The 19047-nt window shown below is 41.5% G+C and overlaps 1 protein-coding gene across 2 annotated transcripts in view; it reads right to left on the reverse strand.

Annotated features, from left to right (window-relative positions):
* PDE1C (phosphodiesterase 1C) overlaps positions 1–10833 on the reverse strand; it is a 625988-nt gene extending 615155 nt beyond the window's left edge. The window contains exons 1-2 of one of the 2 annotated variants that reach the window (XM_088018709.1): positions 10520–10833; positions 2587–2602 (exon numbers count right to left, since the gene is read on the reverse strand). In XM_088018709.1, coding sequence (XP_087874835.1) covers positions 2587–2602; positions 10520–10833 — 330 coding nt within the window. The remainder of the gene's footprint in view (positions 1–2586; positions 2603–10519) is intronic. The other variant, XM_088018710.1, reaches the window with a different exon arrangement.
* Between the last annotated feature and the right edge of the window lie 8214 nt (positions 10834–19047).

A 19047-nucleotide genomic window follows, 5' to 3' on the forward strand; every position in this document is an offset into this window, starting at 1 on the left:
ACATCGCTCGGCATCAGGGAAATCCAAATCAAAACCTCAATGAGATACCACCTCACACCAGTCAGAATGGCTTCAAATTAACAAGTCAGGAAACGACAGATGTTGGTGGGGATGCGGAGAAAGGGGAACGCTCCTACACTCTTGGTGGGACTGCAAGCTGGTGCAACCACTCTGGAAAACAGTATGGAGGTTCCTCAAACAGTTGAAAATAGAGCTACCCTACGATCCAGCAATTGCACTACTGGGTATTTACCACAAAGACAAATGTAGGGATCCGAAGGGGTACATGCACCCCAATGTTTATAGCAGCAATGTCCACAATAGCCAAACTGTGGAAAGAGCCAAGATGTCCACCGCCAGATGAATGGATAAAGATGTGGTATATATACACAATGGAATATTATGCAGCCATCAAAAGGAATGAGATCTTGCCATTTGCAACAAAGTGGATGGAATGGGAGAGTGTTATGCTGAGTGAAATAAGTCAATCAGAGACAAATATGTATCATATTACCTCACTGATATGAGGAATTGTTAATCTCAGGAAACAAACTGAGGGTTGCTGGAGTGGTGGGGGGTGGGAGGGATGAGGTGGCTGGGTGATAGACATTGGGGAGGGTATGTGCTATGGTGAGCACTGTGAATTGTGCAAGACTGTTAAATCACAGATCTGTACTTCTGAAACAAATAATGCAATATATGTTAAAAAAAAAAAAGAAGAAGAAGAAGATAGCAGGAGGGGAATAACAAAGGGGAGTAAGTCGGAGGGGGAGACGAACCATGAGAGACGATGGACTCTGAAAAACAAACTGAGGGTTCTAGAGGGGAGGGGGGTGGGGGGATGGGTTAGCCTGGTGATGGGTATTAAAGAGGGCACATTCTGCGTGGAGCATTGGGTGTTATGCTCAAACAATGAATCATGGAACACTACATCAAAAACCAATGATGTAATGTATGGTGATTAACAGAACAATAAAAAAATTTTTAAAAAATCATATTATGCACATAAACAAAAAGTGGGAAGGTATACACAGATGCCAAGATAGCCCGTCATTAAGGAGATGATATTTTAGGAGCCTTTTTCTTTTATCTCAACTTTTTCTTGATATTGTAATTTTATTATCCTGTAATCAAACATATATACCTATAAGACATATAGATTTATATTCTTTTTTTAAAGATTTTATTTATTTATTTGAGAGAGAGAGAATGAGAGAGAGAGAGCACATGGGGGGAAGGGTCAGAGGGTGAAGCAGACTCCCTGCTGAGCAGGGAGCCCAATGCGGGACTAGATCCAGGGACTCCAGGATCATGACCTGAGCCGAAGGCAGTCGCCCAACCAACTGAGCCACCCAGGCACCCTAGATTTATATTCTTATTTTAACTTTAACCAGAGATAGTCTGAGTCAACATAGTAATTTGAATATTATCTATAATCAATCTATCAATATATTTACCATTGTATTTAGACCACGACATTACAATAATGAAAGATAATGATAAATGTACTTCTGGAAACTTTTACATCATCATTGTCTTCCTCATATACTATTTGTTACCATGGTAACAACAAATTGGCCGATTTTTTTCATCAGCCCCAAGCTGCTGATGCCTTGGGCAGTTTAGCACAGTACTTAAGACCTGAGTTCAAATCCCATCCCCAGCATTCACGAGATGTATGATCTCATCAGATTTGTGAACTCACTAAATATGTGACCTTGGTTAATTCTCCTAGCCTCAGTGCCTCATCGATAAAAAGGAGATAACATGGTACTTACCTTGTAGTGTAATGCTGGTACATAAAGAACGCATAGAACAGTTTCTTAGCCCATAGTAAGTGATCAATAAATGTTAGTTTCTATTGTTCCTATATTATATAATGATTTAATTTTTTTCCTCCACACTTTGACAGTCATAAAAAAATTAAAAATTAAAATTAAAAAAATTAAAAATTTCATTGCTTTCTTTCCAAACAGCACCATTATATAATAAGATTCAGACATGGGAAGATAAAGCAATATGTATATTTTAAAACTAAGCTTCAGTTTTTCCTTCAGAATAGAGGCTTTATTCTGGAGGAGGTACTCTCTGATTAGTAACATTTCTTGCCTCCTTGACTGGAAGAAAATGCTCATTGTTAGGGTGTGAAAGTCCAGAAATGAATTCAACAAAAACAGCCAGACAGGTCTTAAGAAGTAAAGAAAACCCTTTTCCAAACATCCTTTCCATGGAACTTTCTAAATAGCATGGAAATGAGGTCCACCCTACTCTTGGAGCATTTGGGCCAAAGGCAAAACTGGCCATGATACCAAGAAGATTAAGTGAATAGGTTGTACATGCACTGATCTTTATGGTTCCTTTTTTCCCACTGTTTTATTGAGGTTTATGAGGTTTCCCTTCAATATTCCCCTGGTATGTATATAAAAATGCAGACTTCTGGGCCCCACTGTCAGATTCTGATTCAGCAGGCCTAGGAAGGGGCCCAGGAGGATGTGTTTTAACAAAAGCCCCACGTAATTCTGAGGCAGGTTTCCAAATGTACTTTGAGAAATACTGCTATGTTGCATACCATGCAACTTAATTAACTGAAGTCCTTCTTGCACTGTTCACCTTTGTTTCACCTAGATTTATCATCTCTCCAACTATATTTCAAGTTTGAATCCTAGCTTTGCTATTTAGTAGCTTTGTGATCTTGGGCAAGACACTTGGCCTTCATGAACCTGTTTCCTCAGCTATAGAACAAGGAAAATCAACTCTAAATGTGCTAATGTCATGAGTGCTCACAATATTTACAGTTCTGCTCCTCTTCCTGGACACACAGAAAACTATATTTCCGGCCCCTTGCACGTGGATGGGGACATATACCAGGAGGACCAGATGGCAATCCAAGCAGGACCAAACCCTAAATCTTCTGTCAAAGAGTGAAATACAGAACCAAATCAGGAACCTAGGAATAGGTTGCCACTTGAGCTGGTACAGATCTCTGGACTCTGCAGGTTCATATGCCTCATTCGTGATAGGGCAGAAGTGCCTGACAGTATTTCTTACCAACTGACATACCTTAAGCACTACTCATTTTGACCAATGAAAAATTATTTCTAATTACCTTTACGTCGATTTTAAAATCCTTTAATGCAGTTAGATATAACATAATTGGAGCAATTAAAGGAATAGTTGAAGAATTTAGGAATATACTTTTTATCAAGTATTTCTGATCAGGGTGCTAATGTTAACCGCTCACTCCTAGAAGGCAGATTAAAACTCACACACACACACACACACACACACACACACACACACACTCACACCCCACTGGGTTGAACAGTGAGTAAATTACAGGCAATATAACACCAAGGATAACATAAGTATGTGGGATCTATGTCCTTACCCTGAAAATGGGAGAGCTAGGACCCCAATTCTCTAACATCAAATGAACTGCTTTGTGTTTTTTTGCTTGCTTCCCCTCTGCCCTCAATCTTTCTCTGGTTCTATACCCTTCTCTTCCCTACCTTCCTCACCACACTTAATTGTTTTATTTCCACAGAAGCATCAATATGGCATTGTGGAAAGAGAACTGGACTAGAAATCAAAAGGTCTCTATCCTAGCCCTGCCAGTGTATTGGCTATGGGAGTCCAGGAAAAATACCTACATATCTGATCTATTTATCTATAAAGATAGCCAATATTTACTAAATGATTATCATGCCCCAAGGCATGGGTTAAGTGCCTTCCATCAATTACCTTATAGAGATGAGGTCAATACCATTTCTATTTCCTTTTCCACACAAGGAAATGGGCTCTAAGAAAGTTCAATTCAGGTAGCCAGAATATCAAAGTCAGGGATTAAGATTCCAGAGCCTCTTTCCCTGGCACCAGGCTTCCTGGAAGAAACAATGGGCCACCTGAAAATCTAACTGCAAGTGATCTAGAATAAAGCATGTCATCAATAATAAATAAAAATTTTGATTTCAATCCCCTTTCTTTTTTAAAGGAGAACAATGAGGCCATCTGTCCCATCTGCCTCAGAAAACTGTCCTGAAGATCAAATGATAAAGAGACTCTGGGGACTTTCTAAGCTGTGAAGCATCCTTCCCCAAGTCTTCCACCCAACAGGTGCTAATACACTGCTAATGGTTCAGGGATAAAGAGGTTACTCTGCACTTAGCTGAGACCACATTTGGAAGCAATGCCTCTGGTAACCATCAGGAAAGAGAATGAAAGGAAAGTGGTTCGAAGACTTCCTAGACTTGATAGGACACTGGGACCCAGATTTGCCTCCCCAAGAGGAAGGCAGTGTGGCTGAGGAGGACAGTTCCTGAAGGTAATGCCAAATCCACAGGGGTCCAGCACTTGCCCCGCACACCAGTATTCCTTATCATTAACCTAAGTTTTTAGAAGGCTGCTTGTGTATGTTTAAATTAACTTGGAACAGGGACATATCCTAGGAGATGCTGTTGAAGTGTTGAAGATTAAGACACTAGTGGCAACACCACACACCCTCTGATCTTTAAAATGATGAGAGCTTTGTTTTATTTTCACATTAATCAATCTGCAGGGGAGAAAATTGCACACCCCAAAATGTGTCTCTTTGCAATAAGGATTAATTTAGGCTGATTATTTTTTCTAAAGATTTTATTTATTTATTTGACAGAGAGTGAGAGAGGGAACACAAGCAGGGGGAGCGGGAGAGGGAGAAGCAGGCTTCCCGCAGAGCAGGGAGCCCGATGTAGGGCTCGATCCCAGGACCCCGAGATCATGACCTGAGCCGAAGGCAGACACCCAATGACTGAGCCACCCAGGCGCCCTAGGCTGATTATTTTTAAGAAACAGAAGACTCAAGAAGTTTTTCTTTCTTGCCTTCCCTCCTAACTTTCTAAAATAATTTGGAGAGATGACCTGCTGCAGGAATCACCATAGTTAACTACAGTATAATATGATCTAGGTATGGTAGACAGGGAGGATCTTAGCAAAGTCTGTTTGTTAGAATTCTTCTCTATGTCTCATTGTTTCTAGATGGCCCAATAAAATTGTTTACCAAATATTTATGCTTTTCATTTTCAGTTGCCTTCCTTCCCTTTGTAGCCTCAAACCCCTACCCCTTTCTCCTTAGTCCCGAATGACATATACACCTCATTTTGCCTGACTGTCTTTAGAATCTTTCACGTTTATGTGGATTCCCTGTATGACCATAATTACACGTGATTTTCTCCTGTTAATCTGTTTCATGTCAATCTAATTTGTAGACTAGCCAGAAAAATCTTAGGAGGTAAAGAAAAAATGTTCCTCCTCAACAAGTCCTTTTAATTCAGCTAAAAAAATTCCAAAAACAAAATCCCAAATTAAAAGCACCACTGATAAAGAATCATAATTATCCTGATATTTTAGAAATTAACAAGAGAGTGGCCCTAAAGAGCTAGGCAGGTGGAACAGAAAGAGTAGGTAAATGAAAGTTGCATCCAGAGTCTCTCTCCTCCTTAGTATCCATCAAGATGCAAAATCAAGAACTCAATTATAGTTAATACAATACACCTAAGAATAGTGGCCCTTCCTGGTAATTTCTATGTACTGACCAGTGGTTTTCAAAGTGTGATCCCTTGACCAGCAGCATTAGCAGCATCTGGGAACTTGTTAGAAACATAAATTCTTATGTTGCCTGCCAGACTTACTAATCAAAAACTCTGGAGATAGGGCCCAGGATTCTATGTTTTACAAGCCTCCAGGTGAGTGTGATACACACTTTGGTGGTAACAGAATCACCTGGAAAATTTGGTTAATGTACTAAGAATGCCCCCCTCCCAGCTCTATCCCATACCTATAAGCCTGGGCCTCTGGAATTAGGTTTCCAGGTGATTATGGTAAACACTAAAATCTGAAAACCACTGGTGCTAACATATGAGAGGACTGAGTTACAGGCAAACACTGATGAAGAAATTAACAGCTCACCAAAGTGATATGAAATTTACTTTAAAAGCTTCCGATCAGAAAAAAAAAAAAAGCCTCTGATCAGGGCACCTGGGTGGCTCAGTCATTAAGCGTCTGCCTTCGGCTCAGGTCATGATCCCAGAGTTCTGGAATGGAGCCCCACATTGGGCTCCCTGCTCCACAGGAAGCCTGCTTCTCCTTCTCCTACTCCCCCTGCTGTGTTCCCTCTCTCGCTGTCTCTCTCTCTGTCAAATAAATAAATAAAATCTTTAAAAAAAAAAAGCATCTGATCAGCAGCAATAGAAAGATTACCTAAACTTAAGCAGAGCCTCCCAAAGATATAGCTGCCACTGACCCTCTTCTGAGGGAGTTTCCAGAGTAGGAAAACCCTGACACTTAACACTGGGAAGTGTGAAAATTCAGCTGCCCATTAGCACCCAAAAAGCACATACTTCCATACTTGCCCACTGAAGCCCTAAACTACCCCTCCTTTTTTGTTGTTGTTAAGTTGGTGTTGTTAAGTTGGCACACAGTATAAACCTTTACCTCTGGCTACTCAAAAAGTTACTCATTACTAAATATTCCCTTAGGCGAATGTAAATAAACCTTGTCTTTTCTCCTCAAGCTGTCCATTGTCAGTTAATTTGCAGGGCACTTATCTTTTTTTTTATTTTATTATGTTATGTTAATCACCATACATTACGTCATTAGTTCTTGATGTAGTGTTCCATGATTCACTGTTAGCGTATAACACCCAGTGCTCCATTCAGTATATGCCCTCTTTAATACCCATCACCAGGCTAACACATCCCCCCACCCCCCTCCCCTCTAGAACCCTCAGTTTGTTTTTCAGGGTCCATCTTCTTTCATGGTTCATCTCCCCCTCCGATTTCCCCCTTTTCATTTTTTCCTTCCTACTATCTTCTACTTCTTTTTTTTAACATATAATGTATTATTTGCTTCAGAGGTACAGGTCTGTGATTCATCAGTCTTACACAATTCACAGCGCTCAGGACCCTTATCGTGAATCTAAGTGGGTACAGGAAAATTTTTCCTCTCAACAATGATACTCTTATCAAGAGTCACAGAGGACTTAGATGGAAACCAAGAACAATGAAATTCAGCAAGACAATGTTCCAAGACCACCATCTGACAAATACTGGTTGCAATCTGAAATTAGCTCTTGCAGAACACACATTTTTCAAATGTTAAGCAAAAGAAGAAAGGGACAGCAACTGAAAACTGAAAGAACCCAAATCATTTTAATACACAAATATTAATCAAAAATCACTTTATTCAATAATACCAAAGTTTCTCCCCATCCAGAGGAATTTCTAACAAAAGCTAGAAGAAGCCTCAGATAATCAACTGCAGATTATTACACAATAGACAGTTATGGAAGGCTTTTCATTTATTTGATTATTTGTTTGTTCTGAGCTACCCTTTTATTGAAAACAGATCAAACTGTTCCTTCCTTTCTAGCAGTGACTGGGGCCCCAAAGCTCTGAAAAGAAACACACATACAAAATACCTATGCTTCATATATGCCAGGTGCCACTTGGGTTTTGGCACCATATCTCATTTAATCTTCACGTCAGTATGATGAGAGAACAGCAGGGAACTATCACTATCCTTAATAAAACAAATATCAGAGGCCTAAAGCATTTAAATTCAGGTGAGGAGAAACAGCTGGCCTTACTCTTCAACTCTGCACCCTGAGTCTCACTCACTCACACCCCACAAAGTTCTCTGGCTTTAATCACAATATCCAAGGTGACTATTTCTTCCTTAATACTCTGACACCTCCCTCCCAGAACCAGTGCATTTTCTCTTGACTCCCTGACTATAGTTGGGACAAAACAAAACTTTCAAAGGACATTACTAAATAATAAACTAAGGAGTAACAAATGGGAAATAAGCATACAGCACTTCTAACAAGTAGCATAGAGAAGTGGGTAAGAATACAGTTCTAGAGCTGGACTATCTGAGTTTAAACTCTGGCTATCATTTATTTACTAGCTGTGTGACTAGTTTCTTAATCCCTCTGTGCCTTAATATCTACATCTGTATAATAATAATAAAAGTATCCACCCTACCATCTCATAAAATAGCTGCTGGCACATAGCACTCATTTATACATACACACACACACACACACACACACATTCAATCAGTTTGGCTTGTAAAACACAAGTTTAGTTTGCATCACAGCTACTTTCCTCCCAAATTCACAAGTTGTGCGCTGTTCTACCCAATATTTGGAGAAAACCAATTGAATCCAACAAAGGGCCACCCAGCTTCACAGGTAAGGGCAGCTCATTTCATTTTTAGAAATGATAAAACTGAGCCTGATCTGCAATTCCAGCTATCTAAACCCACCACACTTCAAAGATTTAAGCTCAAATACCATTTTTTTAAAGAGCAAAATATAGAAATTGAATAACTTTGCATACGTATCCTAGGTGATATAAAACTCAGAATGTCATTTTTAATTGGTGATATTCTTTATGAAATAAAAAGGAAGGAATGGAAAAATTAATTCTTACATAATCAAAAAGTTAAAGTTAATAGTATTCACAGGTTTATTCACCAAACGAGAGCAGAAATTAATTGAATGCAAATTCCTAGAAGCTGGTCTCCAGGCATTGTAAATGTGTGAATTAATTGTAATACCCAAATATTCTGTCCACATCATCAAAAGTATGAGAAAAAAATATGGTAATATTCTTCCATGAATATATTGATTTGTAATTCAATTAATATCACACAAATTAATATTGAGTTTCACAACAGACTTTCATATTCCATCCAATGTAACTATGATAGACCATAATAAGATTATATAAAAATTAAATTTGCATCCTATACATTAGAAAATATTAAGCTTCCTGATACTTTGATAATACCTTTTGCTTGTATAGTACTTACAGTTTACAAATCATTTTTATCGCCATAATTTCCTTTGAGTTTCATGGTATAGGAGATGGTACAACTCTACTTGTACTTATCTTATTTTATTATTTGTTTAATATTTTATTTATTTATTTGACAGAGAGAGACAGTGTGAGCAGGGAGCCCAATGCAGAGCTTGATCCCAGGAGAGCCTAAGGCAAGCGTTTAACCGATGGAGCCACCCAGGAGCCCCTATTTGTACTCATTTTAAAAGAGCAAATAATACAGGCTTAGAAAATATAGGTCTCCTGCCCTAGGATGCAGACCTTAGCAGAACCCAGGTACCTTGACTCCAAATTTGGTTCTCTTTCCATTAATACCACAAAGACAGGTCTTATGAATGGAAAAAAATAACATTTTACAATGATAAATCCCCCCTTTCAAGGACAATGTGTATGTACCTTCTCATAATTCTTTTTCTTCTTGTAATTTTTGTTTAGGAAGGTTGTTTGAATGACACAAGAACAAATACAAGCTAATGAATAAACTCACAATATTTTTTAGAAGAAAATTCTCAAGGGAATAGGGATACATGTATCCTTACCTCTCTTGAGTAAAAGCATAAGCCAATCTCCCTCTCCACTAACCTCATCTTTTTCTCTTTAGGGGAACCAACATTGTCCACTGAATCCTTTTTGAAAACTCAAAAGACAATAGCAGTGAGCATCACAACCTTGCCTGGGATAAAGTGGGGATTCATGTGAAAGTAAAGGACAGCTGATGTATTTAGTAACTTTACTAGTGTGAGAGATTTTTTTTAAATACATGTAAGGACTTTTCCTCCCACTTACACAAAACAGCACCTGCCGTATGAAATGGAGCCTTTGAATATCTTAAACTAAAAAATGAAAAGTTCCACTATTCCCTTCTGTTTCAGTTGTAGAGGTTCAGAAATCAGTTTCAGGCATAATACTGAATATCTGCATAGCACTTTACAGTTTCAAAATTCTTCTACATGCACTGTGTCTGGTTAGATTTTCCAGCTACCTAGTGAGATTCAAGTTATTATCATCCCTATGTCACAGATGACAAAATTGAGGCAAAAGGAGAGCATCCTGCCCAAGATCACATGAAAGCAGCAGATGGAGACTCAGGTCCACCTGACCCCAAATCTTGTGTGCTCTTTTCACTTCTCCATTCCTGCCTACCTTAACAATGTCTTCCCCCAACCATGCACCACAAGCCCCTTCAGAAGAGACTAGTTCAAATAGTGGTTTCCTTCTTCACACATGGAACTAAGGTCTTAAACAAACAGGGATCTCCTGCCCTTTTCCCAATTCGCCTGGAAGGAGATGGGAAGATAAGCCTCATTCATCCTTATCTTTCCAAGACAACAAGGAAGACTTCTCTGCGTGGTGCTGGCGCCAGTACAAAGCTGCGGAAAGGGATCCTTACAGTGTAAACTGCCTTGCATGCTATTGTTTAAAACCCTGTGAAAGATGGTCCTTCTGAAATAACTCCCTGTTGAACCAGAAATGAGTCTTAACTTGTACAAAAAAAAAAGTTATGGGCAAGAGAACAAGGAAAGCGAAATACTGTTGAGAAACAGAGCCTTCATTTCTTCCCCTGACGGTAAAGAGAACCCCATAGGTCTCCAGGCAGCAGCTCCCTGCGTTCCCTACACCCCGTGCAAGCAAGATAGGACTTACCCGCGGCGCTACCGCTTCGGGGCAAGTAGGGCTGGGACATACTCTCCGCACACTTCAGCACCGGGGACAGCTCCGGACTCTCTAACTTCGCGCGCTCTTCTCTACTGCGCGCGGTGAACTGAGCCTCCCAGGCTGCCGGCGGATAGTGCGTCTCTGCCCGCCCGGGTCCTAGCCTCCGGTCCTTGGGGAAGGAGAATGTGTCTCTTCGAGCTGCGGGAGCAGCGGGTGGCTCCTCGTGCTGCGGTGGCGACGAGCCCAACTGCACCACAGAGTTGCGGGACCGAGCCAGCGTGGAGGAGAAGGAGCCCATCTCAGCGGGCCAGGCTGGGCCCAGGTGAGCGGCCACGGCTCCCCAAGGGACCCACACCCCTTGCCTGCCAAAGACTTACTCCTTCTTCTCGCCAGAGCGCCCCCAGTCTCTGCTCCGCCTCTGACCCCGCGGGTTGCAGCTCCTTCTGGTGGAGGAGGAGAAGGCTGAAGGGAGGGCTGCACGCCCACCCTGGGTGGACCCAGGATAACCCGGGCCGTCTCTGCGCTTGTCTGACAGTCTGTGGTAGATGGGGACACTTGGAAGGGTCGGCGTGCAGCTGTTGTCTAGAGACTTTACTGGAGGGTGGGGGAAAGAAGAGGCGTGGCATTAAGTGAAGGATACTTTTTTTCTCTGCTGTCTGCACTTGGTTCACCTGGGGCCAAGGGCCTGGCGCGTCCTTCCTGCTCCTCTCTGGGCCGCCTTTGTCCCCCAGGAGATTGGAGAGTTTAGCGAGGGCAGGGGAGGAGCCTACATTTATTTTCTTCTCAATTACTCTTCTTAGAGCCAATATCACTACTCTTCTAGACTGTGTTTTCCAGAGGAGCCCTGCTCCCAGCTGTCCCTGAAGAAGATTTGGCAGTACCCCTCCCCAGCGTGCCTCCTCCTTGGCCCTCACCCTGGGCGCCTTCCCCTGTGGGAACCAAGACTTGGGGGTGGGGGGGCGGGTTTGAGGTCTGAGAGGGTGGTGGAGGTGCAAGGCGAGACCACTCAGCTAATTTCTTGCAGGGAAGCAGGGAAGCAGAGAGGCAGGCGCCAGCGGGCCCTGGAGGCTCTCAAGATGGGAAGCCAAAGCAGCCAGGGGCCCTATTAATAGGCCTACACTGCTGGCCCCATCTTTTCTCTGATTGCAGTGGAAAGGTGATGAGGTCTAATGTGGGGCCAGAAGCAGGAAGGGCAGCCTGGCATTATGTTTCAGCTAAAATCCTTTTGCCCAAATAGGTTTTAGGTCTTGGTTATGCAGCCAGTTAGTGGTCGGGCTGGGTCTTAAGCCTGGGACTCCTTTTTCTAGATCCAGTCTCCTACCACCCTGCTCCCCATTCCAAAGGTTTTCAGGCATTGAACTGTGAACTGAAAAGAACCAGCATATCTAAGCTTGGAGTGTGTGAAGGGAAAGAGACTTTATCAGTGATTCCACAACTGGCCTGGGACCCACCCTCCCTTCCTCCTTGGATTCAGTGCCCTTTCCATGACTTGACATTGTCATCTGTAAAATGGCATACAAATAAGTATATGTAAAGTAGTATTATCATAGAGGTAGCTTCCAGATCAGTGAACCCCAAGATGAAAAGAGAAAAAAAGGTTTTAAAATCCTTAACTGTGGGACACCTGGCTCAGTCAGTTAGGGGTCTGCCTTAGGCTCAGGTCATGATCCCAGAGTCCTGGCATCGAGTCCCATATCAGGTTTCCTGCTCAGCAAGGAGCCTGCTTCTCCCTCTGCCTGCAGCTTCCCCTGCTTGTGCTCTCTCTCTCCCTCTCTGACAAATAAATAAAATCTTTTAAAAAAATAAAATAAAGTAAAATAAAATCCTCAACTGCTATTTACAGAAGACAAGTCAGGGGATTCACTTGGATAGGACAGCTGCAGGTCCAACACATCTCTGTTCTTAGCATTATTTCCTGTGAGGAGGGCAGAAGCTGAAATCCATGGATCCTCTACCATTTAAAGAAATACACACTACGATCTCCATGCCATCTAAGGACCATGCAGTGTCCTCTCACCTTTGCTAAGATTACAAATCCATCTTCTTAGGGCAGTCAAAAAGAATGCAAGAGGGTCCACTTACCCAGGTGTCTGTATGGCTATACTGATTTTTTTTAAATCACTTTTTATTCTTTCCTTGCTCACCTGATGGACTAATAGACCCTGGTATAAATCCTCACTCTGGGCAAAGGACTTTGTAGAAAGGGAACTCCCTGGGTACACATTCCTTATTCTTGCACCTTGACTTGATTTTCTTGCAAACCTGACATAGGCATCATTAGCAATAATATAAAGATGGGCATGGAAAGAGGTAAAGTGTTCTGGACTTAGCCTAAATGACATACTATACTTGGCTGTGCCTATTGTGAAAGTACATAAACATAGTATTTCTGAATGGGATGGTAAAGAACTGCTACCCTAAGCCCCCAGAGTCCCCTCTGCCATACCAGCTGACCCAGGCCTTTCCCCAGGACACACACACACATACACCCTTCTCCTGGAGGGAGGTTCAGATCAACCAAGTTTGGTTGATGTTGCTGCTGCTGATAACCAGAATCTCTCAGTTCTCTTGTCAGTGAGAAGAGATGAGCCTGGAAAACTGAAACAATCCTGTCTCTTTTTCCACTTGCATTTCAAGAAATGGGGTTTTGTATGAAGCTGTTAGAGAATGTGCTATCTATAGGTGATATTCTCATGGCCCTTGCCTTTCCTCTTCCAGACCTCTGACCTCATCCATGAAAGAGAGGAGGGCTCCCTCCAGATTTCTACTGTTTGATGCTCAGGAGAGTATGCATTGAGGAGCATTGGAAAGATGTTCTGACTCACCCATCAGTATCCTGCAAAGATGTCACCAGCTGAGTGCCTTTGGATCCTGAAGATTTTAACATTGGCAGTGTTGAATTTTACCTGAGACTTGTGCTCCTGGAAAAGAATGAAGGTTGAGAAGTCCCCTGCCCTATCATGTTCTGGAAAACAGCTTACTACAAAAACCACCCTTCCTCAAATGACTTAGATAAGACCCATGGATGCCCCTTCATTTACCTATGACAAAGCTAGGACACTGACCTCCCAAATTTCCATTCTTTGCCTCATAAATGATTAGCTGAACTATTTCATCCCCATTGATCAACTGGACAAAATGCTTGTTTACTGAACTTTAGTTAAGCTTCTCTCCTTTCTCCAGACCTCTGAACTTTGGCCTACCCTCAACCTGAGCCAGCAACAGCCCTCCTGAGAACAGGCTGGCCTCAGGGTAAAATATTCCCTGATCTACTATCCAATCCTGTCACCCCTTCATCCCACTTTACTACAACCAATTTTTTCTGGTCTTGTTTACTCCTCTCTATAAAAGAAAACCTCCTTTGCCTAACTCTTTAGACACTTGCAGATCTCATGGTCAGGGCAGTCTCTCAACTGCAATAGCCCCTTCCCCCTTGCAATAATCCCTCAAATAAAGTCTCTCCTTACCAAGTTCAGATTTGTTTTCTTTGACACCATCTTTAAGAATCTCTTGTAGAGGAGCACCTGGGTAGCACAGTGAGTTAAGTGTCCGACTTTTGGTTTTGGCTCAGGTCATGATCTCAGGGTCAAAGGATCAAGCCCTGCATGGAGCCTCGCACGGAGCCCTGTGTGGAACTCTGGGTGGAACCTGGCACTAAGCCCCTCATCGAGCCCTGTGATGGGCTCCTGGCTCAGCTCAGAGTCTGCTTAAGATGCTCTCTCCGCTCTCCCTTTGCCCCTCCCCCCCCAACCATATGAGTTCTCTCTCTTCATCTCTCTCTCAAATAAATAAAAAATTTTTTATAAAAACAATCCCTTGTAGAATATAAGTATCCCTGTGAGAGAGTACTCTAAGCCTTAGTTAGCTAGTGCTTTTTATGGAGATTAATTTATCCCTGTTTGAGTAAAGGGAAAGAGGGTAAGAAGGAATACTTTGAGAACCCACTGGGCACTAGACACAGCCCTGGATAATATATATAGTTTGTCTCATTTAATCCTTACAACAGTCTTATGATATAAATAATATCCTCATTTTACAGATGAGAATACTGAGGCTCAGAAATGTGAAAATGATTTCCCCAAGACTCCAAGGAGGCCAGATGGAACCTAGGTCATTAAATTGGAATCATGGGCTCTAGACAGACAATAGCCTCCCCCGCCCAAGGAACCTTAAAGATCCCAGCCTCCTCCTTGGTCATGTTGGGGTAATGAGCTAGCAGCATGTTAGTAGCAGCAGAGCCCAAGGTAGAGTCCAAATCTTCCACACCACCCACTGTCTCATCCCAACACAACAGTTAACATTTTTACCAGCTTCCCAAAAGTCGTGTTGTCAGCTTTTTTAAACTGCTCTCTGCTGAGGAGGTCTAAACAATTCCCAAGAAAGTTCAGAGGGCTCTAGAGAAGGCCCCAAACTCATGAAACCGAATAATTTCAAGTCAAGTCAGAACACACAGGCGCAAAGAAGCAATTCAGCCAGGCTCCTTTCACATTGATGGGGTACCAACAGCTTTTTTTTTTTAAGATTTTATTTATTTATTTGACAGAGAGAGAGAGAAACAGTGAGAGAGGGAACACAAGCAGGGGGAGTGGGAGAGGGAGAAGCAGGCTTCCTGCTGAGCAGGGAGCCCAATGTGGGGCTCGATCCCAGGACCCCAAGATGGTGACCTGAGCCAAAGGCAGATGCTTAACTGACTGAACCACCCAGGCACCCCCCAACAGCTTTTTATAGTAAGCCAAACACAGGATTAGACATGGCTCCCGCCCAGGATGGAGGGACTACGGGAATATAATACAATGCTGGAAGCCAAGCCTGAGCTGTACCACAGGCATTGGCAAATAAAAGGAAAAATTCACGTAACTCAACCTTGAAAGGTCAGAGGATGATCTGCTCCAGGGAAATCTGAGAGGCAGAGAAGCGCTGGGACATGGAGTTCTGGCACTGTGACGGCACTGCTAAGCCTCTGGGTACAATACAGGAATAAACATCACAAGTATTGTTCTTAAAAACAATGACACACAGGATGTTTTCCCACTAGATATTCCATTGTTTCATTTGTCATGGTAGGATCCTAGTAAATTAGAAAGGCTAAAGATATTATCCACCCTAGTCTAAATCCAAAAAAATAAAAATAGAAAAGCTGAAATGGATGGCGCAAACCTAAGTGGGGTTAAGAATAGAGACAAGTGTAGTTCTGGCTTTCAGGTCTTCTGACTCCAACAATTGTTCTGTCTACTGTAAAAATCAAAAAGAAATTTTAAGTTGGATTTTTCTATCTATATGTTCCAATTTACCATCCAGTGAAGGACTTCCTTATATATATATTCCTCAGAAGGGCTCTGAGGAAAAAAAGTAAAATTAAAACTTATGGCCCCTAATTAATGTCTCAGTAATGGAGAGTTCATTACTTTTTTTTATTACTTTTTATAATATATTCTTTCACCGATTTTTAAAGTGATATACTTTCAAGGGATAAAATTTAGAAACTACAGAAAAGCATAAAGAATAAAATATAAACCACTCTTAACCCCACCACACTTTATCTTCCCCTCTCCATTAAAACATAAATGAAGTATGTTCATTATTTTAGTGGTATTACGAAAGATAATACCTAAGATACAATTTATATTATTTTTGGAATAGTGTCTCCCCATCATATATACCCATCCAATCATAGATAGCCAGTCCAATATATCTATATTTTATGAAGTGAGGATCATACATTATATACTACTTTGAGGCCAGATTTTCTCCCTTAATATATCTTCATATTTAATTTATATTTTTCATAAAACATGACTTAAAACGTCTATAATATAGTTGTTCATTCCTTGACATACTATAGCTTACTTAACCTCTATCCTAATGTTGGTCATTTAGGTTGTTGCCATTTTTCACTTTTATAACAATAACATGGAACAAATATTAATCTATTAGCCTGCTCCTATGGATAGTTTATTTACTGCAACTTAATAATAAGTTTTAATAACATTTTCTAAAATCTCCTTGGATTTTCTTCTTGTTTTTTTAAAGATTTTATTTATTTATTTGACAGAGAGAGGCACAGCGAGAGAGGGAACACAAGCAGGGGGAGTGGGAGAGGGAGAAGCAGACTCCCCGCCGAGCAGGGAGCCCGATGTGGGGCTCCATCCCAGGACCCCGGGATCATGACCTGAGCTGAAGGCAGACGCTTAACGACTGAGCCACCCAGGCACCCCTCCTTGGATTTTCTTATACAAATTTCTTTTTCTAGATTTATCTTTTTAGCACATGACCCTAAAAAGATGAGATGTTATTTGAAATATAATCATTATTACAGATTAGCCTAATGAGAATTGATAAATTGACTCTTACTGCTTTCTGAGGCAGTCTACTTACCAACTAGCACAAATGTTTTAAAAAGCTGTTCTTATTAATGATTCTAGGCAACAATCTGCAGTGGCCTCTAATATTACAAGAGAGAAAAGACAAACAAACAGTATATGCCTCCTGATGTAAGTTCACAGCACCACCTATGAAGTTTTCTTGCCAAAAAAATCAAACCTGAATCTGACCAGGTATCTAGATCTACTACCAATTTATTGGAAATATAAGGGATAGAGAGGATCATGGTAAATGACAACATAGAGTTACAACCAGAAAAGTCCAGACTGTGAAATTTTATAGGACAAGCAACTGATTTCAACAAATAAATTACAAGTGGAGGTAGGGCAGAATCTTATACATAAAAGCCTTATTTTATTTTTTTTAATATTTTATTTATTCATTTGACAGAGAGAGAGAGAGAGCAGCAGAGGGAGAGGGAGAAGCAGACTCTGCTGAGCAGGGAGCCCGATGCGGGGCTCGATCCCAGGACCCTGGGATCATGACCCGAGCCAAAGGCAGACGCGTAACGACTGAGCTATCCAGGCGCCCCACAAAAAGGTTTTTTAAGCTGGTCTTGATACTGTGCTGAAATCAGTCTCATTTCATTTTGTGCTTTAGTTCTGTTGTCTAGAGCAAAATTGTTCAAGCTGTGGGTGTAACCCACTATTGGGTCATGAAATGAATTTAGTGGGTCTCCACTGGACTTTGTTTCATATGGAATGGAATGGAATGGAATGGAATAGAATGGAATAGAATAGAATAGAATAGAATAGAATAGAATAGAATAGAATAGAATAGAATAGAATAGAATAGAATAGAATTAGAAGGTATCACAATAAATAAAGTCAAGAACTGTTTCATGAATCTTTTGATTCATTCTGTGTGTATGGGTGGTGTTTGCCCATGTCCAGATCACAGCATAAATTATATTTCTTACTCCAGATTATAGCACAAATTCTTTAGAAAACAGTCCTCTAGGGCAGAGGTCAGCAAACTTTTCTTTATTTTAAGGATTTTATTTATTTATTTGACAGAGAGAAAGACAGCAAGAGAGAGAGCACAAGCAGGGGGAGCAGTAGAGGGAGAGGGAGAAGCAGGGTTCCTGCTGAGCAGGGAGCCTGATGCAGGGCTTGACGCCTGGACCCTGGGATTATGACCCGAGCCGAAGCCAGACGCCTAACAGCTGAGCCACCCAGGCATCCCAGCAAACTTTTCTGTAAGGAGCCAAATAGTAAATATTTTTGGCTTTGTAAGCCATAGACTTGCTGTGACACTAGTCATCTCTACAGTTAGATCATAAAAGTGGCCATAAACAATACATAATTGTATATGGATGACTATGTTCCAACCAAACTTTATTTATGAATACTAAAATCTGAATTTCATACAATTTTCACTTGTCACAAAATATTCTTTTTTAAAGATTTTTATTTATTTATTTATTCATGAGAGACAGAGAGAGAGAGAGAGAGAGAGAGAGAGGCAGAGGCAGAGGGAGAAGCAGGCTTCCCGCTGAGCAGGGAGCCCAATGCGGGACTCGATCCCAGGACCCCGGGATCATGACCTGAGCCGAAGGCAGACGCTTAACCATCTGAGCCACCCAGGCGCCCAGTCACAAAATATTCTTCTTCTGATTTTTTTTCCTAACCATTTAAAAATGTAAAAATCAGAGGTGCCGGGGTGGCTCAGTCGGTTGAGCGTCTGAGTCTTGGTTTCAGTTTGGGTTGTGATCTTGGGGTCATGGGGTTGAGCCCTGCTTCGGGCTCCATGCTCAGTAGGAATCTGCTCGAAGATTCTCTCCTTCTCCCTCTACCCCCCCTCCCACTAATTCTCTTTCTCTCTCTCAAATAAAAATGCAAAAATCATTCTTAGCTCTAGGACTGTACAAAAGCAGAAGGCAAGCTAGATTTGGCCTGTGAGCTATAGTTTGCCAAACCCTGCTCTAAATTTTCTAATGGAAAGGTTTTTTGTGGGAAGGAGGGAGGTCACCCTGATGAGGTTTTCAGAACCTGTGTGATTGGGAAAAGCACGCTAAAATTTACCATTGCTTGGATTTGTTTTGGGACTAGATATTCCATTTATTTTGAAATTTCAAATAACATCTTTAAAGGGCTTGAGATTTTTATTTTCCTTCAAAAGAAGCCTGAGT

The sequence above is a fragment of the Eumetopias jubatus genome, unplaced genomic scaffold (genome assembly GCF_037043125.1).
Source record: "Eumetopias jubatus isolate StellerSeaLion01/CBP00866 unplaced genomic scaffold, mEumJub1_p1.0 scaffold_14, whole genome shotgun sequence".
NCBI classification, from domain to species: domain Eukaryota; kingdom Metazoa; phylum Chordata; class Mammalia; order Carnivora; family Otariidae; genus Eumetopias; species Eumetopias jubatus.